General features: G+C 39.0%; 1 protein-coding gene across 1 annotated transcript in view; it reads left to right on the top strand.

The window, feature by feature from the left end:
* Window positions 1-25,469, top strand: part of SLC49A4 (solute carrier family 49 member 4) — an 84,544-nt gene that overhangs the window by 1,676 nt on the left and 57,399 nt on the right. The window contains exon 2 of the mRNA XM_047735281.1: window positions 7,059-7,152. Coding sequence (XP_047591237.1) covers window positions 7,059-7,152 — 94 coding nt within the window. The remainder of the gene's footprint in view (window positions 1-7,058; window positions 7,153-25,469) is intronic.

Genomic DNA, 25,469 nt, shown 5'->3' with positions numbered 1-25,469 from the left:
GTAAAAATCATAATGTGTAAGATTAAGGGAAACAGGGTGTGTCAACCTTCACAAAGAGACTTGAGGCAGAATATGAAATATGCGAAGGTCGAGTAAAAGAGGAATTAGCCTTACTGTGTGTAGGTCTAGAAGGAAGAACTAAATTGAGTGAAGCTACAAAAGGATGTAACTCAAAGCAATAAAGGAAGAACCTTCTAAGAACAAAAAGGTGTTGAGCCCTGGAAGGTATGTCTCGACTGGCATAGAACTTCCAGATAGAGTAAGTACTTTTGCAGAAGTGTGCTAGATGCTGAGGAAAGTTTTCTTGTACTGAATGGAAGTTTTCTTTTCTTTTTTTTTTTTTTCAAATTTTTAAACATTATTTATTTATTTATTTATTTGAGACAGAGCAAGAGAGAGAGCATGAACAGAGGGAAAGGCAGGGGGAGAGGCAGAGGGAGAGGGAGAAGCAGACTCCGTGCTGGCTCCATCCCAGAAACCAGGGATCATGACCTGAGCCAAAGGCAACTGGTTAACTGTCTGAGCCACCTCGAAGCCCCCAGATTGGAGGTTTTTTGTTTGCTTTTAAGCTGAATTATAGATGGTATTTGGATTTCACCAGTTTTTCCACTAACATCTTCCTCCCACCCCCGTTCCAGGATTCAGTCTAGGGTTCCAAACTGCATTTAGTTATGATTTCTACTTAATCTTCTCCAGTCTGTGACAGTTCCTCTGTCATTCCTTACAAAGTTGGCTAAATTTAGGGGAAAATGTTATTTTGTTCTTTCTTTTTATTTACATTTTTTCCAGGAGCATTTTCCAATATTATTTTCTAAATTTAACCAACCTTGTTTTTATGGTAGAAGAATGTTAATTTTTACCTTTTTTATTATAATTGTATGAACTATCTGGCTAAATTAGGGACCACCTGTTCACTTTATAAAATAAGTTACTTTAGGAGTTCTTCAATAGTTCCTATAACCACGTAGGGAATTCAATTTTATATTCACCATTGGTTGAAGCAAAGGAAAAGAAATTTTAAAATTCTCTTTTAAGAAGTGGTTTTCCGAGGCGCCTGGGTGGCTCAGAGGGTTAAGCCTCTGCCTTCGGCTCAGGTCATGATCTCAGGGTCTTGGGATCGAGCCCCGCATCAGGCTCTCTGCTCAGCGGGGAGCCTGCTTCCTCCTCTCTCTCTCTGCCTGTCTCTCTGCCTACTTGTGATCTCTGTCTGTCCAATAAATAAATAAATAAAATCTTTAAAAAAAAAAGTGGTTTTCCTTTTCAGTAGGAGAAAGCTAATATACTTTCATATATTGGCTGTCCTGCTGCAGATGTCCTGTCTGCATACATAGAAAGTAAGTTCCAACATTTTAAAAGATCTTGCTCCCCAGAGGGTAGATAGTTGTCTGGTCTTCCTGCCTGTCATGGGTACCAGCCAGCTTAGCATAGAAGACTGGTTATTTTCCTAAGATGGGTTTTGTGCCCTCTTACCCATTTTCATTCTTCAGCAGAGATTAAAAAAAAAAAAAAAAGACTAGCTAGTGAGATAATAGGAGAGCCAAGAGCAAGTGAGCCCTAGAAGCCAAGTGAAGAAAGTTTCAGGGAGATAGTACCTAAATGTATACTAAGTACTGGGAAGATAAATTTCACAGAACCTATATTCTAATGAGGAGATCTAGGCAACAAACAAAATTAAATATTTAGTATGTCAGATGGTGATAAATACTATGGAGGACTATAAAACAAGGCAAGAGAGAAAGAGAGGAGGTCATGATTGAAGAATGGAATGCTTGAAATTGAGATTGTCATGGATGCAGTCATAGTAAAGACAAGGTCAGACTATAAACAAGAGAACAGACTACTGAGGTATAGAGTAGAGGACATAATCATAGAACAAGAAGTCAGGACTGGGAGGTAGGGATGTTGAACTGATCATCTAGTGGATATCAAAATCACCAGGTTTATGAAAAAATAGTGTCATAGGGTGGAATAACGAGCCACGACATTTGCAAATGGTGAGGGTGAATACCCTGGAGACAGGTGTGTGGTAGTTTCTAGACAGCTGCAGAAGGACTTTTGAGTATGAGAATTAAATATAATTAGATCGATGGCTGTTCTGGCCATGATGGAATATTGGGAACTGGATTTCAGTGTAATTTTCAACTAAAAACAAAAAATTAAAAGTATATGAAAGTATATGAAACAAAGTTTTCAGACATTGGACAACAGGTAGGATAGGTTGGTGATCCCTATGAATGTTTCAGCCAACTACCTGGAGAGAATTTCTAGGTATCAATGTAGAGATGGGAAGCCTAGACTGAGTATTACAGTTTCCCTAGGTTGAGGAGACACTTAAGAATTGCAAGAGACCAACTTAACTAGAATACTTAGGGTGGGATACCAGAGAGGGAAGAAAGCTTTACAGAAAGCTCTGGATCTATACAGAGTTTCTCTTGAGTCTTCAGCCGATAACTGGTCAGCAGATACTTGTGAGCAAAAAAGAACAGGTGGAACAATTCCCAAAGTTCACACAAGGCTTGGAATAGTTCACAATCCCAAGACCAGAAAGGGAGAAATCTCAAAATGTGTAAGAGGTTGGGTTGAATACTCATAGGGGCATTGCCTCAGTAATAAAGACAAAAGAACACTAGACTAAAGAATGCTCTGGTTTCACCTAATAAAGTGTAAAACTATGCCTCAGAAAGATCAAAAGTAACTCAGCTATATCTCACAATATCATTCACAAACATTGAAAAAGTGCAAAAAAAAAAAAAAAAACCATCATCCAACGAGGTAAAATTCAGAATTCGTGACATTGAAATAAAAATTTACCAAGCATGCAAAGAAGCAGGAAAATACAACTCATAAAGAGGAGAAAAAGCAATGAATACAAACAGATCCCAAAATGACACAAATGATAAGTTAGTAGACAGGAACATGAAAACAACTACTTTAGATATTCTATGTATGTTCAAGAAGATAGATGAAAGCATGAACATGTTAAGGAGAGACACAGGAAACAAAAAGACCAACATTAAAAGACCAACATTACGTTTCTATAGATGGAAATGCAATATGACCAAAAAAAAAAAAAAAAAAAAAAAAAGGTGTACTGGACAGGATTTAATAGCAGATCAGACATTGCAGAAGAAGAGATTAGTGAACTTGAAGACAGCAATAAATACTATCCAGAATGGAAGCGAGTGGGGCAAAAAAGATTACAAAGAAACAAACAAAAATTCCACCAGCATCAGTGAGCTGTGGGACTGTTTTAAGTGACCTAATATACATGTAATTAGGAATCTAGAAGAGAAGAGAAAAGGGAAGGGCATAGAATAAGATGAGGGTGGGTTCCTCAAATTGGAGAAATAATGGCAAAAAAATTCTGTATCTATAAACCCACAACTCTAAGAAATACAAGAATTCTAGCAGAAGAAACATGAAGAAAACTACACTGAAGCACATCATAACCATATTGCTTAAAACCAGAGAAAATCTTAAAAACACTGAGAAAAGAGACCCAAGAGAGCAGAGAGCTATAGTGATCTGGAAATGCTGGGGAAGCAGGGTCATGGGGGGAGAAGCTTTGGTGGGATTAAGAAGGTGAAGAGAACTTTTGGAGAAGGGCTTGAGAATGTAGGGATTCCACTGATTCACTGGTTGTGAGCCTTCCAGAAGGCACAGTGGCAAGGTTTCAGGAGTTGGGGAAGCTGTAGAGATGAGTTCAGATTAGGGGACATATGAAGCCACATTTGTACAGGGATGACCTGTGAATCTTGGGTCTCCCACGACTGATGTAGATGGGAAAAACAGGCACAATGTTATTGTTTCTGATGGTTTCCAAAGCTGTTTGGGGTGGCAAGGCTGTGGCTTTTGGGGATATGGAGACAAGAGGTCTCCTCACCAATAACAAATAAGAGCTTGTCTTCTCTCCGATTGATGGAAGTAAGAGCCTGAGAACAGTCTTACCAGATGAACTTTATAGCTATAATTAATTTCCTATGCATCCAGTATGGATTTGTGTGTGTGTGTGTGTGTGTGTGTGTGTGTGTTCCAGTTAACTTTGCATCCTGATTTTTTAGACAAACCTGTTATAGCGATGCCATTCCTGTGCCAAATATGTTCCCAGCAAAAGGAATTATTTCATCCATGGGAAGGAAGCTTCCTGCAGTGTCTGTGCCTTATTCTTTTTTTTTTTTTTTTTTTAATTTATTTGACAGAGAGAGATCACAAGTAGGCAGAGAGGCAGGCAGAGAGAGAGGAAGGGAAGCAGGCTCCCTGCTGAGCAGAGAGCCCCATGCAGGGCTCCATCCCAGGACCCCGGGATCATGACCTGAGCGGAAGGCAGGTCTGAGCCACCCAGGCACCCCTGTGTCTCTGCCTTATTTGAATAGAATTTATTTTTATTTTCAATCATGTTTGGTTTTCTGAAATTGTTCTAATACCTTTTATCAGATGGTTTTTTGCATTCACATGCTAATACTATAATCACTTGGGATCTATTTATTTACATAAAAGTACTAGATGTCTCATAGGCTTATTTTCCTGGAGTCCTCCTACCCCTCCTTCCTAAAGTCAGTTGATTTTATTTTGATTACATGAAATTATAGAGTCCTGCCTTGTTGAGATTCAAATGAGATAAAACATTTTATTTAGAATTGAGCATCATCTGGGGTGGGTTAAGTAATAATTGGCAACAATTAAAAATAAGCAAGAAAGCCACAAGCTGTAACTGTGAGGCTGCTTTAATAATCAGCTTTTCAGAACTTCTTTATTATGAAATGTATATATTTAGCTGTTATATTATCATTTATTTGATAAAAACTATAATTGCATAGAAAAGTGTGCCAGCCTTAAGCAGTAATCATAGGAAACTGGGTTATTTGGACTATATGGTCATAAACAATGCCTCACTGCTTACTTAGTGATTGCTTACCTTAATTATAAACCAAATTCTTAGGAAAGAAATAAATATCATGTAGAGGGTAAAGCCTTATAGTCCCAAATCTGTAATATTTTAATCAGTATCTCATAGGACACCCCATATACCCTTATAAGAATAACATTTTGCAAGTTTAGCATATTTATGACCATGGAGTATACTTTTTATTAATTATACTCTATTTCCCATGGCTATAATGTGGGTTTAAAATTTGCATTCTGTTAGTAGAAGCAGTAAATGAGCAGTATGTATGCATTACTTCTTACTGAGAAGCACAATTTTCTATGATATTCCTTCTGCCAAATTCTATTAATCATATCAAATCATATAAGAATATTATAAAGCTAACTCAGTTCATATCACAAATTATCCTCAATGTGGCATGTGTGTGCCTGATCTAGATCTAGAGTTTATTTTCCTTGCTATGTTTAATCTGCATAATTATAGTTTTGTTGACTTTCAATTTCCTTGGTTAAGAAACAGAATTCAGCTGAGTGAATTTAAAGATCTTACTGGCTTTATTCAACGATTCACAAATCGGGCAGGATCTCCTCTAGCATAAAGAAAGGAGTTCCGGGGCGCCTGGGTGGCTCAGTGGGTTAAAGCCTCTGCCTTTGGCTCAGGTCATGATCCTGGGGTCCTGGGATCCAGCCCCACATCAGGCTCCCTGCTCAGCAGGGAGCCTGCTTCGCTCCCCACCCCACCCCCTGCCTGCCTCTGTGCCTGCTTGTCATCTCTGTCAAATAAATAAATAAAATCTTTAAAAAAAAAAAAAAAAAAGGAGTTCCAAGGGCTGTACAAAATGAAAGACTTTTACAGGCAGAAGGGACCAGGAACAAGGATGTTATGCTAGCAAAAAGTAGACTGTTGTGGCAAAGTCATTTTCCTTCAGGGGCTTGGAGGGAGTCTATCAAGCAGATCGCCTCACTAGCACTGATTGATTAGAATAGTGTTCCATTTCTGGGAGAACCAAACCTTTAATTAAGTCAAGGCAGTTTGGTGGCATGAGGCTTAGCATGAGCAATTCCATTTTGGGCCTGTTGTCTTATTTTAACACCTTCAAGTAAAAAAGCCCTTTGAAAACCAAAATGCTTAACTATCTCCCCTCTGTCAAAAAGAGCCCTGGGGAAAAAAGAATAATTTAGATTTAAAATTTTGCATTCAGTCTATCACTATGAAATGGTTTCAAGGAGGCATTGAATTTGGGAGAAACTGGAAGAAATGTTGGCGCTTTTCCCACATGCTCAGCATGAGCCACCTGTGTGATGTGACTGCCGCAAATAGATGGCATTAGTGTAGTAGTGACAGAAGCGTAGCTTTCCAGCAAGTAGGAATGTATAATCCCATTATATTACTCTGCCATAGCTAGAATATTGTTTCTATTTTTTATTATTTTAGTATTTTTATATTGTCTTTTACCTTGTTATCCATGTGACCAACCACTGGCACACATTTTTAAAATAATTGATTATATCTGGGACAGAAAGGGAAATGCTACTTGATCCATATTATACAGTCCTAAGCCATGCCTTTTTTTTTTTTTAACAGTATCATTCTATAAATTGAAAGCCATCTGGTAAGTCAAGAAAAATAAGAAGACCATTGTTGTATTCATAATCAAAGGTTTCTAAAGGACCACCTCATATAACAAGCATTAGCTTGTCCTGATTATTAGATAAAATACAAAATTGGCCAATTGTCATTTTTCAAGAAAATTGAAAGCCATGACCTTTCTACCTTAAACTATTTAGGGGCAGTTTAGAGCTTTTGCAGCTTGCATTTGAAAATTGGAAATTTCGTATTGGAAGTATTAAACTAAAATACCTAGTCCTTTAAAATTATTTTTTTGTATTTTTTACTGTTATATGTGAACAAAATATTGTAGCCATTCATTTTGAAAAACTGTACCTAATGGAGCTTCTTCCTTGATGTGATCATTCAAGTTTTCTATTAATGTTAGAATCATTTCATTTTTAGCATGGAGAATTTTCTTCCCTATGTGTGAATTTTTAGCAAAAAGTTAAAATATTAGAATATAATATAACTGTAATTGAGTAAAAAAATCCTTGCTCTTAACACTGGACTTCACATGAAAAGAATATAAAAATTACCCAGATATTTTTTTGTTTCCCTCTAGGTCTTCGGGTAACTGTGCTTCTGACGTCCTTCCTTATGGTTTTGGGAACTGGTCTAAGATGCATACCTGTATCAGACTTAATGCTTAAAAGAAGGTAAATCCTATAAATAACTTATGTTTTTCCCCACATTTTTCTTCTTTTGTTATGAGTATATATGTTTGGTCATAAGCTTTTAGTAAATGGTTCTATTTTTTTAAATAATATTTTTAAAGATTTTATTTATTTGAGAAAAAGAGAGAGAGCACCACAAACAGGAGACGGGGGAGCAGGCTCCCGGCTGAGCAGGGAGCCTGACACGGTGCTGGATCCTGGGACCCTGGGACCATGACCTGAGCCAAAGGCAGACGCTCAGCTGACTGAGCCACCCAGATGCCCCTAAACGGTTCCATTTTTAAGAGGATCAGTATTTATTTTTTCCCTACATGATTAAATCAGTGGACATTTCTTAATTGTCATGTGGAGGATGACTGCACTAGTTTTTGTGTAAATAAAAAAAGAGCAAGTTTATCTTCATGCTATATAGGAGCTGTAATAACCACAGGAAAATAATGGTATAACATAAGGAAGAATGATGTAGCTAATGCAGCAGAAGAGGTACAAAATTGTCCTGAGAGACTGAGAGAAGTTTTGGCGGAAGGTATCAGAAAGAGTTCATGAAGGAGGTGATAATTAAAGTAGGCACTGGGTATTAGAGGAGTCAAGATGGCGGAGAAGAAGCAGGCTGAGACTACTTCAGGTAGCGGGAGATCAGCTAAATAGCTTATCTAAGATTGCAAACACCTACAAATATAACGGGAGATTGAAGAGAAGAAGAACAGCAATTCTAGAAACAGAAAATCAACCACTATCTGAAAGGTAGGAACTCGGCGGAAGAAGTGAATCCAAAGCGACGGGAAGATAGACCGCGGGGGGAGGGGCCGGCTCCCGGCGTAGCGGCAGAGCAACGGAGCACAAAATCAGGACTTTTTAAAAGTCTGTTCCGCTGAGGGACATCGCTCCAGAGGCTTAACTGGGTGAAGCCCAGGCCGGGTCACGCTCGGCCTCAGGTCCCACGGTCACAGAAGGATCGGGGGTGTCTGAGTGTCAAAGAGCTTACCGGTTTTTAGACCAGGGCAAGCGGCTACAGAGACAGGAGCCGAGGAGTAAGCTCTAAGCTCGGGGTTACCTTGAAACGGTAGCAGGCTCGGTCAGTCGGAGCGCGGCCAGAGGCCAGGGTGACGGGAGTAACTTGGGTTGCTGTCTCTGAGGGGCGCACCTGAGGAGTGGGGCCCAGGCTCTCGGCTACTCCGGGCCGGAGACGGGAGGCCGCCCCATCTTCATTCCCGCCCTCCGGAACTCTATGGAAAGCGCTCAGGGAACAAAAGCTCCCGAAAGCAAACCCAGCAAACCCGAGCGGATTACTCAGCCCGCCCTGGCTAAGGGCGGTGTGACTCCGCCTGGGGCAAAGACGCTTGAGGAATCACTACAACAGGCCCCTTCTCCAGAAGATCAATGAGAAACCCAGCCAGGACCAAGTTCACCTACCAAGGAGTGCAGTTTCAATACCAAGGAGAGCAGCGGAATTCCAGAGAAAGAAAGCAACGCACGGAAACTCATGGCTTTCTCCCCATGATTCTTTAGCCTTGCAGTTAATTTAATTTTTTTTTTCTTTTTCAATTTTTTTTTTCTCTTCTTCTGCTAAATTTTTTTTAACTTTTACCGTTTTCTTTCTTTAACGTTTTTTAAAATAGTATCTAATATAATATATTTTTTCCCTTTTTATATTTTTTATCGACTTTCTTTTTTTTTAATAGTTTCTTTTTTTTTTTTCTTTCTGAACCCCTTTTTATCCCCTTTCTCCCCCCCCTCACGATTTGGGATATCTTCTGATTTGGCTCCTAACGATATTTTCCTGGGGTTGTTGACACCCTTTTAGTAGTTTACTTGCTCCTTCATATCTCTTATCTGGACAAAATGACCAAGGCGGAAAAATTCACAACAAAAAAAGAACAAGAAGCAGTACCAAAGGCTAGGGACCTAATCAATACAGATATTGGAAACATGTCTGATATAGAGTTCAGAATGACGATTCTCAAGGTTCTAGCCAGGCTTGAAAAAGGCATGGAAGATATTAAAGCAACCCTCGGGAGATATAAAAGCCCTTTCTGGAGAAATAAAAGAACTAAAATCTAACCAAGTTGAAATCAAAAAAGCTATAATGAGGTGCAAACAAAATGGAGGCTCTCACTGCTAGGATAAATGAGGCAGAAGAAAGAGAATTAGCGATATAGAAGACCAATGACAGAGAATAAACAAGCTGAGCAAAAGAGGGACAAACAGGTAACTGGCCACGAGGGGAGAATTCGAGAGATAAGTGACACCATAAGACAAAACAACATTAGGGGCGCCTGGGTGGCTCAGGGGGTTAAGCCGCTGCCTTCGGCTCAGGTCATGATCTCAGGGTCCTGGGATCGAGCCCCGCATCAGGCTCTCTGCTCAGCAGGGAGCCTGCTTCCTTCTCCCTCTCTACCTGCCTCTCTGCCTGCTTGTTCTCTCTCTCTGTCAAATAAATAAATAAAAAATAAAAATCTTAAAAAAAAAAAAAGACAAAACAACATTAGAATAATTGGGATTCCAGAAGAAGAGGAAACAGAGAGGGGAGCAGAAGGTATGTTGGAGAGAATTATTGGAGAGAATTTCCCCAATATGGCAAAGGGAACAAGCATCAAAATCCAGGAGGTTCAGAGAACCCCCCTCAAAATCAATAAGAATAGGTCCACACGCCGTCATCTAATAGTAAAATTTATAAGTCTTAGTGACAAAGAAAAGATCCTGAAAGCAGCCCGGGAAAAGAAGTCTGTAACGTACAATGGTAAAAATATTAGATTGGCAGCAGACTTATCCACAGAGACCTGGCAGGCCAGAAAGAGCTGGCATGATATATTCAGAGTACTAAATGAGAAAAACATGCAGCCAAGAATACTATATCCAGCTAGGCTATCATTGAAAATAGAAGGAGAGATAAAAAGCTTCCAGGACAAACAAAAACTGAAAGAATTTGCAAATACCAAACCAGCTCTACAGGAAATATTGAAAGGGGTCCTCTAAGCAAAGAGAGACCCTCAAAGTAGTAGATCAGAAAGAAACAGAGACAATATACAATAACAGTCACCTTACAGGCAATACAATGGCACTAAATTCATATCTCTCAATACTTACCCTGAATGTTAATGGGCTAAATGCCCCAATCAAAAGACACAGGGTATCAGAATGGATAAAAAAACAAAACCCATCTATATGTTGCCTACAAGAAACTCATCTTAAACCCGAAGACACCTCCAGGTTTAAAGTGAGGGGGTGGAAAAGAATTTACCATGCTAATGGACATCAGAAGAAAGCAGGGGTGGCAATCCTTATATCAGATCAATTAGATTTTTAGCCAAAGACTATAATAAGAGATGAGGAAGGACACTATATCATACTCAAAGGAACTGTCCAACAAGAAGATCTAACAATTTTAAATATCTATGCCCCTAACGTGGGAGCAGCCAACTATATAAACCAATTAATAACAAAATCAAAGAAACACATCGACAAGAATACAATAATAGTAGGGGATTTTAACACTCCCCTCACTGAAATGGACAGATCATCCAAGCAAAAGATCAACAAGGAAATCAAGGCCTTAAATGACACACTGGACCAGATGGACATCACAGATATATTCAGAACATTTCATCCCAAAGCAACAGAATACACATTCTTCTCTAGTGCACATGGAACATTCTCCAGAATAGATCACATTCTTGGTCCTAAATCAGGTCTCAACCGTTATCAAAAGATTGGAATCATTCCCTGCATATTTTCAGACCACAATGCTCTGAAGCTAGAACTCAATCACAAGAGGAAATTTGGAAAGAACCCAAATACATGGAGACTAAACAGCATCCTTCTAAAGAATGAATGGGTCAACCAGGAAATTAAAGAAGAATTGAAAAAATTCATGGAAACAAATGATAATGAAAACACAACGGTTCAAAATCTGTGGGACACAACAAAGGCAGTCCTGAGAGGAAAATATATAGCGGTACAAGCCTTTCTCAAGAAACAAGAAAGGTCTCAGGAACACAACCTAACCCTACACCTAAAGGAGCTGGAGAAAGAACAAGAAAGAAACCCTAAACCCAGCAGGAGAAGAGAAATCATAAAGATCAGAGCAGAAATCAATGAAATAGAAACCAAAAAAACAATAGAACAAATCAACGAGACTAGGAGCTGGTTCTTTGAAAGAATTAATAAGATTGATAAACCCCTGGCCAGACTTATCAAAAAGAAAAGAGAAAGGACCCAAATAAATAAAATCATGAATGAAAGAGGAGAGATCACAACGAACACCAATGAAATACAGACAATTATAAGAACATACTATGAGCAACTCTACGCCAACAAATTTGACAATCTGGAAGAAATGGATGCATTCCTAGAGACATATAAACTACCACAACTGAACCAGGAAGAAATGGAAAGCCTGAATAGACCCATAACCAGTAAGGAGATTGAAACAGTCATCAAAAATCTCCAAACAAACAAAAGCCCAGGGCCAGATGGCTTCCCGGGGGAATTCTACCAAACATTTAAAGAAGAACTAATTCCTATTCTCCTGAAACTGTTCCAAAAAATAGAAATGGAAGGAAAACTTCCAAACTCATTTTATGAGGCCAGCATCACCTTGATCCCAAAACCAGACAAGGATCCCATCAAAAAAGAGAACTACAGACCAATATCCTTGATGAACACAGATGCAAAATTCTCGCCAAAATACTAGCCAATAGGATTCAACAGTACATTAAAAGGATTATTCACCACGACCGAGTGGGATTTATTCCAGGGCTGCAAGGTTGGTTCAACATCCGCAAATCAATCAATGTGATACAACACATTAATTAAAGAAAGAACAAGAATCATATGATACTCTCCAAAGATGCTGAAAAAGCATTTGACAAAGTACAGCATCCCTTCCTGATCAAAACTCTTCAAAGTGTAGGGATAGAGGGCACATACCTCAATATTATCAAAGCCATCTATGAAAAACCCACCGCAAATATCATTCTCAATGGAGAAAAACTGAAAGCTTTTCCGCTAAGGTCAGGAACACGGCAGGGATGTCCGTTATCACCACTGCTATTCAACATAGTATTAGAAGTCCTAGCCTCAGCAATCAGACAACAAAAGGAAATTAAAGGCATCCAAATCAGCAAAGAAGAAGTCAAACTATCACTCTTTGCAGATGATATGATACTATATGTGGAAAACCCAAAAGACTCCACTCCAAAACTGCTAGAACTTGTACAGGAATTCAGTAAAGTGTCAGGATATAAAATCAATGCACAGAAATCAGTTGCATTTTTCTACACCAACAACAAGACAGAAGAAAGAGAAATTAAGGAGTCCATCCCATTTACAATTGCACCCAAAACTATAAGATACTTAGGAATAAACCTAACCAAAGAGACTAAGAATCTATACACAGAAAACTATAAAGTACTCATGAAAGAAATTGAGGAAGACACAGAGAAATGGAAAAATGTTCCATGCTCCTGGATTGGAAGAATAAATATTGTGAAAATGTCTATGCTACCTAAAGCAATCTACACATTTAATGCAATTCCTGTCAAAGTACCATCCATTTTTTTCAAAGAAATGGAACAAATAATCCTAAAATTTATATGGAACCAGAAAAGACCTTGAATAGCCAAAGGAATATTGAAAAAGAAAGCCAAAGTTGGTGGCAGCACAATTCCGGACTTCAAGCTCTATTACAAAGCTGTCATCATCAAGACAGCATGGTACTGGCACAAAAACAGACACATAGATCAATGGAACAGAATAGAGAGCCCAGAAATGGACCCTCAACTCTATGGTCAACTCATCTTCGACAAAGCAGGAAAGAATGTCCAATGGAAAAAAGACAGCCTCTTCAATAAATGGTGTTGGGAAAATTGGGCAGCCACATGCAGAAAAATGAAATTGGATCATTTCCTTACACCACACACGAAAATAGACTCAAAATGGATGAAGGATCTCAATGTGAGAAAGGAATCCATCAAAATCCTCGAGGAGAACACAGGCAGCAACCTCTTCGACGTCAGCCGCAGCAACATCTTCCTAGGAACATCGCCAAAGGCAAGGGAAGCAAGGGCAAAAATGAACTTTTGGGATTTTATCAAGATCAAAAGCTTTTGCACTGCAAAGGAAACAGTTAATAAAACCAAAAGACAACTGACAGAATGGGAGAAGATATTTGCAAATGACATATCAGATAAAGGGCTAGTGTCCAAAATCTATAAAGAACTTAGCAAACTCAACACCCAAAGGACAAATAATCCAATCAAGACATGGGCAGAGGACATGAACAGACATTTCTGCAAAGAAGACATCCAGATGGCCAACAGACACATGAAAAAGTGCTCCACATCACTCGGCATCAGGGAAATACAAATCAAAACCACCATGAGATAGCACCTCACACCAGTCAGAATGGCTAAAATTAACAAGTCAGGAAATGACAGATGCTGGCGAGGATGCGGAGAAAGGGGAACCCTCCTACACTGTTGGTGGGAATGCAAGCTGGTGCAACCACTCTGGAAAACAGCATGGAGGTTCCTCAAAATGTTGAAAATAGAACTACCCTGTGACCCAGCAATTGCACTGCTGGGTATTTACCCTAAAGATACAAACGTAGTGATCCGAAGGGGCACGTGCACCCGAATGTTTATAGCAGCAATGTCTACAATAGCCAAACTATGGAAAGAACCTAGATGTCCATCAACAGACGAATGGATAAAGAAGATGTGGTATATATACACAATGGAATACTATGCAGCCATCAAAAGAAATGAAATCTTGCCATTTGCGACGACGTGGATGGAACTAGAGGGTATCATGCTTAGCGAAATAAGTCAATCGGAGAAAGACAACTATCATATGATCTCCCTGATATGAGGGAGAGGAGATGCAACATGGGGGGTTAAGGGGGTAGGAGAAGAGTAAATGAAACAAGATGGGATTGGGAGGGAGACAAACCATAAGTGACTCTTAATCTCACAAAACAAACTGAGGGTTGATGGGGGGAGGGGGTTGGGAGAGGGGGGGTGGGGTTATGGATATTGGGGATGGTATGTGCTATGGTGAGTGCTGTGAAGTGTGTAAACCTGGCGATTCACAGACCTGTACCCCTGGGGATAAAAATATATGTTTATAAAAAATAAAATTAAAAAAAAATTAAAGTAGGCACTGAAGGAAGAATAGACCTGGGATTTGATAACGATAGGGAAAGAATATTGCAGAGTAGAGGAATAATAGGAATAAAGACGTGGAGGCGGGTAAGCATAGGCCTCTTCGGGATGGTTAGCTAGCTGCATTTGTGTACAGCAGCATGTCCGCTCCTGGGTCTGTGGATTTATTCTCAGAGGTTACAAAGTATACAAAGATTTTAAAGTTTTGTTTTCCTTTCGGTTAGAATATTAAAAATCATTTTACTACTAATAATCTGTAATTAAAAGATACTTTTATTGACCAGAATGTCATTCTCTTACATTAGTGTTTCTCAAACTGGGGTCCTTGGATGTGATCTTGAAGGTCATTGAAAAGTTTTTCCTCTTTTAAAAAGACCCATAAATTATTCAAGTTTGGGAGACACTCATCTATAGGTTAAGGTATAAAAATGGGATGTAAATAGACGAGTTTAGAAAAGATTATCCAGATTATGAGGGATCTTGATGCCATTAAGATATAGAATTGTGATTCTGCGTGTATCTTGATGTAGAATTGTGTTTTCCTCACAGGGTAGTTGTGAGCCACTTAATTTTTAAGTGGCTCACAGCAGCAATAGGATCTAACCTGTGTTGGGTAAATTACTGATTTGAGGTATGTGGGATTGATTACAGAAAGTGGAGGTAGCTGGGAGGAGACCAGGAAAGAAATGAGAGCCCAGACTGGAACCATTTTCTGTTTATTCATTTATCAGTTCACTTGCTCAACAAAATTCACTGAGCTCCTACTGTGTGCCAAGCTCTCTTCTGGACATGGGGAACACAGCAGAGAATACCAAAGACAGATCCTTGCCTCTTGGAGTTTACATTCTGGTTGGGGAGACTGGCACTAAACTAGATAAATAAATAAAATATGTACTGTGTTATGGAGAAAAAAATAAAATAAGAAAGATCTGAAATGTCAGGGGAAAGATGGTGAAATTTCAGAAAGAATGGCCAAAAATGAACAAACCAATCAAAACGAAAAAACACCTTACTTGGATGATAACTCTCAGGGGTAAGAACCCAGAGGAGTGGACCATGCATTATCTGGGGGCCAAGCATTCCAGGCAGAGCAGTAAATGTAAAGTGCTGGAAGGAAAGAGCTCTCCTGGCAGGCAGGCTGGTGCGCCTGGAGCCAAGTGAGACATGAGAGGCTTCATGGGAAGGGTGATAGGAAATGAGATCAGCACAGTTATGGGGTGGTGGTGGGAGTGTGAGACAAGATCCTTGAAGACCTTAGCTATTTCTGAGCTAGGAAACCACTGGTGATTTTGAGCTGAGGAGAACCCTGGTCACAAGCTGCTTTGTGGAGAACAGGTTGAAGCTGGAGGTCAAGAGCAGGAGTAAGAAGACCAGTTGGGGAGCCAGTGCAATAAATCAAGTGAGAAATGACGAGTTTCTGGAAAGCTAGTCTTCATCTCTTATCCTTTTGAGTGAGGTTTTAACAGGTAAGTTTCATTATTGTGTTTGAGATGTTCTTAATTTTTCAAACATATGGCAACCAGTTTTAAAATACAAATTTCAGTAAGCTTAACTTTAATAATGCATCCCTTTAAAAAGCCCATTAATGTTTTTATTAGCTCTTCTTCTGTTTTGAGCCATCCATACCGTTCTCTCTAGTCTTATTTCCCTTTATATCCTTTCCAGATATAAAACTCCAACAGTACTAAAGAATTGAGTCTCCATCTTAGTGAAGAAGGTGATATGGAAAAGAAATAGAGCTCATAAAGAAATGTAAACAAAGATAGAGGAGATGAAAGAGAACTGCTAAAATAAAGAGTTCAGAGAGTTTGAATCTTTGATAAAAAGAGGGTATAAATTGAATTTTCAATCCTTTCGTGTTCGTCTATAAAGAATGTAGGAATATTATCCCTTTAACATGAGGCTTCGGGGGCGCCTGGGTGGCTCAGAGGGTTAAAAGCCTCTGCCTTCGGCTCAGGTCATGATCCCAGGGTCCTGGGATCAAGCCCCGCATCAGGCGCTCTGCTCCATGGGGAGCCTGCTTCCTCCTCTCTCTCTGTCAGCCTCTCTGCCTACTACTTGTGATCTCTGTCAAATAAATAAATAAAATCTTTTTTAAAAAAATAAAAAATAAAATAAAATGAGGCTTCGTTTTATGTCCATGCAGTATTTCTTTTAAGCAGTAGTATTAACAATGCATATGCAGCTGTTAAAATGAAAATGCTACAATTAAAATCTGTGTTTTTGACTAGTAGGTTCAATAGATCACCACTTTTAAGCTTCCATCTCCATCTGATACTCAGCGGGAAGGGGTAAAGACCTGTAACATCCATTTGGCCAGCATTGAAAAGTATTTGGCAATCTGCGTTTTTGTGCCCCTGTTTTGCTTGGCACTTTTTGGGCCTCAGACCCAGCCTTCTGGAATAGTGTCCCTGTACCCTTGGCTTCCTGTATTTTAGCTTCAGCAGGTCTCCAGACGTGAGAAAAGCAGCTTCTGACAGGCTCTTTCCTCAACCAAGACTCTTTTCACCACCTCTTAATGGTGTTCTGCATGGTATCAGTATTTCTTTTACCTGCATAGTACCAGTAAAAATTCAGGAAAATTCTTTTCTCTTCTTTTCTTTTCTTTTCTTTTCTTTTCTTTTCTTTTCTTTTCTTTTTTCTTTTCCCTTCTTTTCTTTTCCCTTCTTTTCTTTTCAGATTTTTATTTATTTGACAGAGAGAGCCCACAAATAGTGGGGGCAGCAGGCAGAGGGAGAGGGAAAAGCAGGGAGGCCGATGCGGAACTTGATCCCAGGACCCTGGGCCAAAGTCAGCCGCTTAACCAACTGAGCCACCCAGGCGCCCTAGGAAAATTATTTTCTACTTCTAGTAACATCATGGATGAATCAGGAACTTAGACTAACGGACTATAAGGCATTTCTTCTATGATCAAGAAGCAAATCATACCAAAAGTATTTCAGATGGCATTGCTGTATAGCACTGGATGACATGGCTCTGTAGCGTAAAGTATGATATTGCATGTCCAATAAACCATTTAAAGATATCTGGAAGGTGAACTTGCAGTGAGTTTTATCTGCTTTTAATTGTAGATGTATCCAGTGATCCCTGTAACACATGCCATGTTATCTTCTAATTAGATGTAATTTTCATTAATATAAATAATAGGTAACTTTTACTAATGTGTTATATAGTTAAATAGGATGGTTCTAGTCAACATAGATTTTTTTTTTTATTAAGAGATATATTCCACTGTGAAAAGCTTGCAGCTGACAAAATTACATTTAAAATGACCAACCATACCAGGGGGGGCTGGCTAGTGCAGTCAATGGAGAATGCAACTCTTCATCTCATGATTGTGGGTTCGAGCCCCATGTTGGGTGCAGAACTCCTGAAATAAAATCTTTTTAAATTAATTAGTTAATTTAAAAAATGACCATACCAGAAAAAATTGTTTAATCAATGGTTTTATGATAATTGCTTAGCTATCTGGGGACAAAAAAATGAAGAAAAACCTTAAATCTCTTCTTACCACTTAAATTCCAGCTGGATCAAAAACTTAAATGTGAAAAATGAACAATTAAAGAATTAGGTAATGAGGCTATTTTTTAATAATCTTAGAATGAGGAAGACCTTCCTACTAAAAGACAAGTCCCAGAAGCTATTAAAGAAAGGCTTCATACATTTAACTAAATAAAAATTTAGAATATCTGCATGATTAAATATACTATAAAACAAAGTCAAAAGACAAAAGCTGGGAAATATTTGCAGCAATAAAACAAGTGGGTAATTTCCTTAGTTGAAAAGAATTTCTTCAAATCAATTTAAAAAAGCAACTTAGTAGGAAAATGAGTGACAGATATGAGCAAGTAATTACAGAAATTAAAATACATATGCCATAAACTTAGGGAAAGATGCTCAACTCTCTGTCATAATTAAAGAAATGAAAATGAAAATAGCATGTAGATGTCTTTATTGGCAAAGATAAGAAAGTGTGATAACATATGTTGCTTGGGGTAGGAAAAAACAGGTCCGCTGATGTGCGAGTAGTTTGGGGCATTCCTATTTGGAGGACATTTTGGCAGTATTTATTAGATTCAAAATGCAGTGTCTTTTAACCCAGTATTTGCACTTTTAGAAAATTAGCCCATATATGAAGTTCTACCAGTTTGCAGGGATAACAATGTCTGTGCAGCCTTTCTTGTAATAGTAGAAGGCTATTGTCAGAAGGCCAGTGTCTTTGGGACATCTGGATGGCTCAGTTGGTTAAGCATCTGACTCTTGATTTCGGCTCAGGTCGTGATCCCATGGGTCCTGCGATGGAGCCCTAATGGCAGGCTCTGCATTCAGTGAGGAGTCTGCTTGAAGATTCTCTCTCCCTCTCCCTCTACCCTTCCCCCCCATTCTCATTCTCTCTTTCTTTCTTTCTTTCTTTCTCTCTCTCAAATAAATAAGTAAACTTTAAAAAAAAAAATGGAAGAAGGCCAGTGTCTTCAACAGAGGACTGGTCATGGCAAAATGTACAGTGAAATGGTATACAGCTATGAAAAGGAAGTAAAAGTTCTGTACGTGCTGAATGGAAATATCTCCAAGATATATTGTCCAGTTTTATAAGAAGGCAGTGTACATATAATGTAACATGTTATGTTTAAAATGTTCCTATTCAAAAAAAAAAAAAAAAGTAGGAGGGATCTATGTATGTGCCAGTATATGGCAAGGACTGTTTCTGAAAGAAACCATTACCATTAGTTGTTTCTGAGGTCTGGGGAACTAGAAGTCTGGGGTGGAAAGGAGATTTACTTTTTATTTTGTACTCTTTCCTACTCTTGGGAATATTTTTACCATGTGCATATATTACCTTTTTGACTGAAGACATTGGTTAAGTGAAACTAAAATGATCATGTGAGAGTCTCAGTAATGAGAACAAGGGAAGGAAAGGCAAGGGTTATACGCAGATTTCCCCAGTGTAGAAATAGAAAGCTTATGATGTAAAAGTGAACAGTTGGTGGATTTCAAAACTAAGACTCTTCTTTGTAAAATACATTAAGATTCAGATTTTCCTAGGTCAGTGTTTTTTTAAAGTATGGTCTGCACACTACCTACTTACTAAAAATACAGATCCCGGGCGCCCCCCCTTCCCCACCCTACAGTTCCACTTATGTAGTCTCTGGAATGAATCCCCAGAATCAACAATCTTAATAAGCTCCTTTAGTTAATTTTATGCTTGTTTAAGTTGGAGACCTACTGCCCTAAGTACTAGCATCCTAACTTAAATGGTAACTGATTAAGCAAATTGCATTGTGCTTGCCCATCCTACAGTATAATCATATAATATACTTAATGTCTTTTTTTTTAAGATTTTATTTATTTATTTGACGGAGAGAGAGAGATCAAAAGTAGGCAGAGAGGCAGGCAGAGAGAGGGGGAAGCAGGCTCCCCGCTGAGCAGAGAGCCTGATGTGGGGCTCGATCCCAGAACCCTGAGACCATGACCTGAGCCGAAGGCAGAGGCTTAACCCACTGAGCCACCCAGGCGCCCCTATACTTAATGTCTTAAAGCAAGATTAAGATTTAGCCTTTATGGGGCTCCTGGGTGGCTCAGTGGGTTGAGCCTCTGCCTTTGGCTCAGGTCATGATCTCGAGGTCCTGGGATCAAGCCCCGCATCGGGCTCTCTGCTCAGCGGGGAGCCTGCTTCCCCCTCTCTCTCTGCCTGCCTCTCTGCCTACTTGTGATCTCTCTCTGTCAAATAAATAAAATCTTTAAAAAAAAGATTTAGCCTTTATTCAATAATTTTATTTGCCCTAATTTGACTCTTAAATGTCAGGGGTCAAGTTTCACAACTATTTCTGCATGGTGGTAATATGGGCTTCACATGAGAAAAATTGGTAGGGGGGCTAACTCATCTTGATTAGCATTAAACAGAGTGAAAAAAGGGAGTAGAAAGGTATAGAAAATACTTTTTTCCCTTTTTGGTTGTCCTTAGGATATAGTTATTTCTGAGACATTTCCTCCAAGGGCCCATGCAGTAGCTATATGAATGTTTTTATTTACTTTGTTTAGATTGAATATTATATTCATATAGAAAGTACATAAACATATATGTATACTTCAGGAAAATAATCATAAAGCAGGCAAACATGTACCCATTGCCCAATTTAGAATTCTAGAACTCCCCATGGGTCCCTCCCTGATCATACCCCTCTCCTTCCCTACTGTACATAATTATAATCACACATGTTGATAGGGTTTTCGAAGTAGGTGGAGTTGAAAGTTAGGAAGAATACGTTCAAAGTCTATCGCAAATCTCTTTTTCTCCCAAATAAAGATTTGCTCTAGATTTTTTTTCTCTTAATACCAAAAGGAACAATTAAAACCTTATTTTATCTGCATCAAAATCATCATACAAAATAGGCTAGAAATAGACGTTGATAATAATTTAATGTAATTAAAAACACGTAAGTTAGTAGGATTGTTAAATCATGTTTTATTAAATAGGTTTATCTAATATGTGTTTGGGAAAATCATTTAGCTATTTGGTTGCTTTACATGCATCAAAATATATTCCAGATGGATTGATGAGCTGTGCATTTAAAAATGAGACCATATAAGAGAAAATTAATCTTATCCCTAAAGAGATTACTTTTCTCCCAGCATAAAAATAATGAAAGACATCACAGAGGGAAAAGCTGATAGGTTTGACTCCATAAACATTTGAACCTTTAGGCTTCAGAACAAATCAAAGTCAAAACGCGAACTGGGAAAAATGTGTTGCATGAATGATAGATAATGGATAAAATAATATAAAACTATATAAGCAATTTAGGAAAGTGAATGGAAAACCGGGTATGGTAGACATAAATAACGAATGTTGGTTCCCAGATTTCATCCTTTAAATTCATAATTCAACGGTCAACATTGATTGACAGCCCATGTATTAGTAAGGTATAGGTTAAGCTATGTAATGAAGATACAAAGATACACGGGCTCAATGAGAAAGAAGTTTATTTTTCTCTGAAAAAAGCCTAGAACATAGTGGATTGCTTATAGGCAGCTCTGTTCCACAAGGCCCTCCAAGGACCCAAGTTTCTTTTCTGTTGTTGCTTTAATATCTAGTAGGGTGATTCCTTGTCCAAGTGGTCAAAGCTGGCTCATAATCCTACTCTCATTCTAGCCCACAGGAAGGGGAAGGTGAATGTCCAGGGCAGTGACTACATCGTTCAGTGATGACTAGGAGGTTGTATATGTCATCTTTCCTCAGATCCACTTGTGCAGACGTAGTCACATGGCCACACTGTCTGTAAGAGGCTGGAAATGTAGCTCAGTAGCCATGTACCCAATTAAAATTCAGATAAATAATGTAGATAAATATATAAAGCATTTATTCAAAAAGAGAAAAATTGCAGTACACCAATAGGAAAGAAGACCAGTAACCAAAGGAGAAATAAGAATGCTCCCATCACCAAAGGATATCCATGTCCTAATCTCTGGAACCTGTAAATTTGTTACATTACATGGTAAGGGAAAACTTTGGTTGCAGGTGGAATTAAGCTTGCTAATCAGCTGACCTTAAGGGATCATCCTGGTTTATCCAGGTGGTCCCAGTGTAGTCACAAAAGTCCTTAAAAGAGGAACAGAAGAGGAAATCAGAGAGATGCGGCATGCTAGGACTCAAATCTCTTGCCAACTTTGCAGACAGAAGAGGAGGAAGGGGATGATGAACAAGGTTTGCAGGTGGCCCCTAGAAATTAGAAAAAGGCAAGGACGTGGATTCTTCTAGAGCCTCTAGGAAGGAGCATAGGCATGCCGATACTTTGATTTTGGCTCAGTGAGACCCAGGGACTTCTGGTTTACAGAACTGTAAGATAATAAATTTGTGTTGTTTTAAAGCCATTAGTTCTGTGATAATTCATTATAAAAGCAATAGAAAACCAAATGCCAAGTTTTTGAGTGCATATATTTGTCTATTTTTAAAAAATAATGACAGTGCTGGTGAGACAGGCACTGTCGATCACTGACAGAATAGAAATTACTACAAATCCTTCTGAAAACAATGTGAGAGTAGGTTTCCTAAAGCCTAAAATGTTAATATTCTTTGACCCTAAAGAAGTAATCTGGAAAATAGCAAATATTTATGTTAGAAAGATTATCACAGCAGGATTATTATATTAGCAAATAAATAGCAAACATTAGGAAAATGGTTAAATGAGTTTTTATACATTTATAAAGTAGACTGTCACAGAGCCATAACAATTATGATTATAAAGAATCTTTAATGAGAAAAATGCTTATGACAGGCTATAAAGTTAAAATAATTTAGTGCATAAAACTGTATATTCAATATGGTATCTAGTTACCTATGTTTAGGAAAATAATCATAAAACAGGCAAACATGCTTCTCTCAATATGCATTGGAAAAAAAGTAAAAAAATACATTAGTAGTGGTTGGGCTATTTAATTGAATTATTGAATTTATGGCTATTTTCTGTATGCATTTTTCTAGTATGAGTATATATATTTTTAAACTAAAAGGACAAAATAAAAGTTATAAGACAAAATACCTATGAGACAAAATGGGGGGAGGTAGACATCTATTTTTTCCCCTCTTCCTGGCCAAGAGATGATCGCATTTGGCCTTAATAAAAACCCTGTGACATAAAGTACCTTTGGAGAAATTGAAACAGCAAGAGAATAAGCGATTCACCAAAGATTACACAGTTAATAAATTTAGCTCAGACTAGAAACTGAATTTTCTGATACCTAATCTAATACTCTTCACTGTGTTTTTTTATGTGCTCTCTGTAACTGGTACTTGATGTTATTATGAGTTTATTTAGGGCCAAGACTATAATATTCATCTTTATATTCCCTTTAGTGTCTAGCTATAGTTTCCTTGGCCATAGTAGACATTGAACAGATATTTCTAGTCAAATCATAATTAGCCCAGATTATTAAAGGATACAGAAGTGAAATCGAGTTTCTTAAAGAAAACAGACTATAGCAACAGTCCCTAAAAGGCTTCTTCCTTTCTACTACTATCTGTTTCTTCCTTCCTTTCTTTTTTTTTTTAAGATTTTTATTTGTTTATTTCACAGACAGATCACAAGTAGGCAGAGAGGCAGGCAGAGAGAGAGAGAGAGAGAGAGAGGAGGAGGCAGGCTCCCTGCTGAGCAGAGAGCCCGATGCGGGACTTGATCCCAGGACTCTGGGATCATGACCTGAGCCGAAGGCAGAGGCTTTAACCACTGAGCCACCCAGGCGCCCCTAACTTTCTTTTTCCTATAATTAATTCATAGTATCTCTGACCCTTTTTTTGCCCTATATTTTCTTGTACTAAATAAAGGAAAACTATTTTTAGCACTCTGCCATTTTCAATACCCAGGAAATGGTGTAACATACCAGTTTATTCTGATGCAGGATAATTAGGAATTGGGAAAAGTTTGTGAACCATTGGCATATTGAATCTTAGAGGTCAGTATTTTTTTGGATTCCAAATTATGTCATATTAAAAATACGTAGAATTTAAGTTAAGAATGCTGGACTTGGGCGCCTGGGTGGCTCAGTGGGTTAAAGCCTCTGCCTTTGGCTCAGGTCATGATCCCAGGGTCCTGGGATCGAGCCCTGCATCGGGCTCTCTGCTCCGCAGGGAACCTGCTTCCTCCCCTCTCTCTCTGCCCTGCCTCTCTGCCTACTTGTGATCTCTGTCTGTCAAATAAATAAAATCTTTAAAAAAAAAAAAAGTATGCTGGACTTACAGTGAGGAAGTATCTGCTCAGTTTCTAAACCAGTTTTCAATGTTGTCACCAATGCTAGTCATAATAAACTAAAGGTTTCTAAAGTAGGTCTATGTAGAGAATCACAATATTCCAGCTACTTGCATGCCTCTGGATCTGTGAACCTTGAGTTATCTTAACAGTCAATGATTTTTATTTATACTATCAATAGAGAACCTTCAGAATGAGACCATGTTGGAAGAGTAGAGAGATTTGTAAACCAATTAAATAAGCCCTGATTTTGATATCCAGTCCTGGCGTAGACATTAGCTAAGTTATATGACTTTGGAGCTCCCCCCGCTCCGCCCTTACTTTTTGGAGAAAAGAAAGTTGTAAAGTTATAAGTGTGATTTTAAATGTAATATTAGCCTTTCTGGAACTCAATTTTCATATCTATAAAATGCAGAGGTGGGTTATCTAGGTGAGGTTTGACGTCTCTTCCAGCTATAAAAATTCTAATTCTAAAACCTATTTCAAGTTGAAAATAGTTGAGGAATCATAGGTATTTGTTCCAGGATGTCAGAAAGCAAAAGGTTAGGATACTGGAATATCATTAAATACAAACTAAAATGTCAAGTACATTAGAAAACCATGAACTGTAGATCTTCAGTGTGAACTTTAGCTATTGGCATTTGTTTGAAAAGCGATAGTATATTGAATGATATGAAATGGAATGCAGCTGTGCCCAAATGCCATCCCACACGCTGAGGCCTCGGCCATTGGGGTGGGGGCGAGGGGCAGGGTACTAACTGAGGGCTGAAGGTGAAGGGGCACAGGGAGGGCAGGACTTTATGAAGCTTCAGTCCATCATGTCCAGTCCCCATCCCCCCTCTTCCCCCCTCCTGCCAGGCCTGCCGAAGGCTAACAACCCCGCACCCCCATCCCACAGTGCTAGTGGGCAGCACCAAGTCTTCGGCTCTCCCATCTCGGCTACGGAGAAGCTCCAGGTCTTTACTATCCTCTCAGCCTGCTTGGGAAATTACCCTCTTGCCCATTTTCCCACCTGGCCTGTGGGGATGGTACAAACACAGAAGTAGGGAGAAGCTAGGTAGGTGTTAAAAATGAAAAGGGGAAAAGACCAGAGGGCGAAGGAGAGAGGGAGTCAATCAAGGATGCAAGGAGAGGAGACTGGGATGAAGAAAGAGGGCAGCACACCGGCCCCCTGGCAGATCTGTCACAGCTTGGCCTGCAAAGTTGGAGATTGCAGTCCCCTTACTGTGAACATGTACTGGCCATCATCAGGCGTGAAGCAGGAGTTTAGAGCCCTGGAGTTACAAGTTCGATTCCCAGAGAGCCTCCTTTCTGCTGCAGGGCTTACTGCCCGGGGCTGCCTTTGTTCCTAACTGCTGCCCACCTTCCTGGGTCCACTGGCTCGAGATGGGAATAA

Source organism: Lutra lutra, chromosome 1 (genome assembly GCF_902655055.1).
Source record: "Lutra lutra chromosome 1, mLutLut1.2, whole genome shotgun sequence".
NCBI classification, from domain to species: Eukaryota; Metazoa; Chordata; class Mammalia; order Carnivora; family Mustelidae; genus Lutra; species Lutra lutra.
This window is presented reverse-complemented; position numbering and strand designations above follow the sequence as displayed.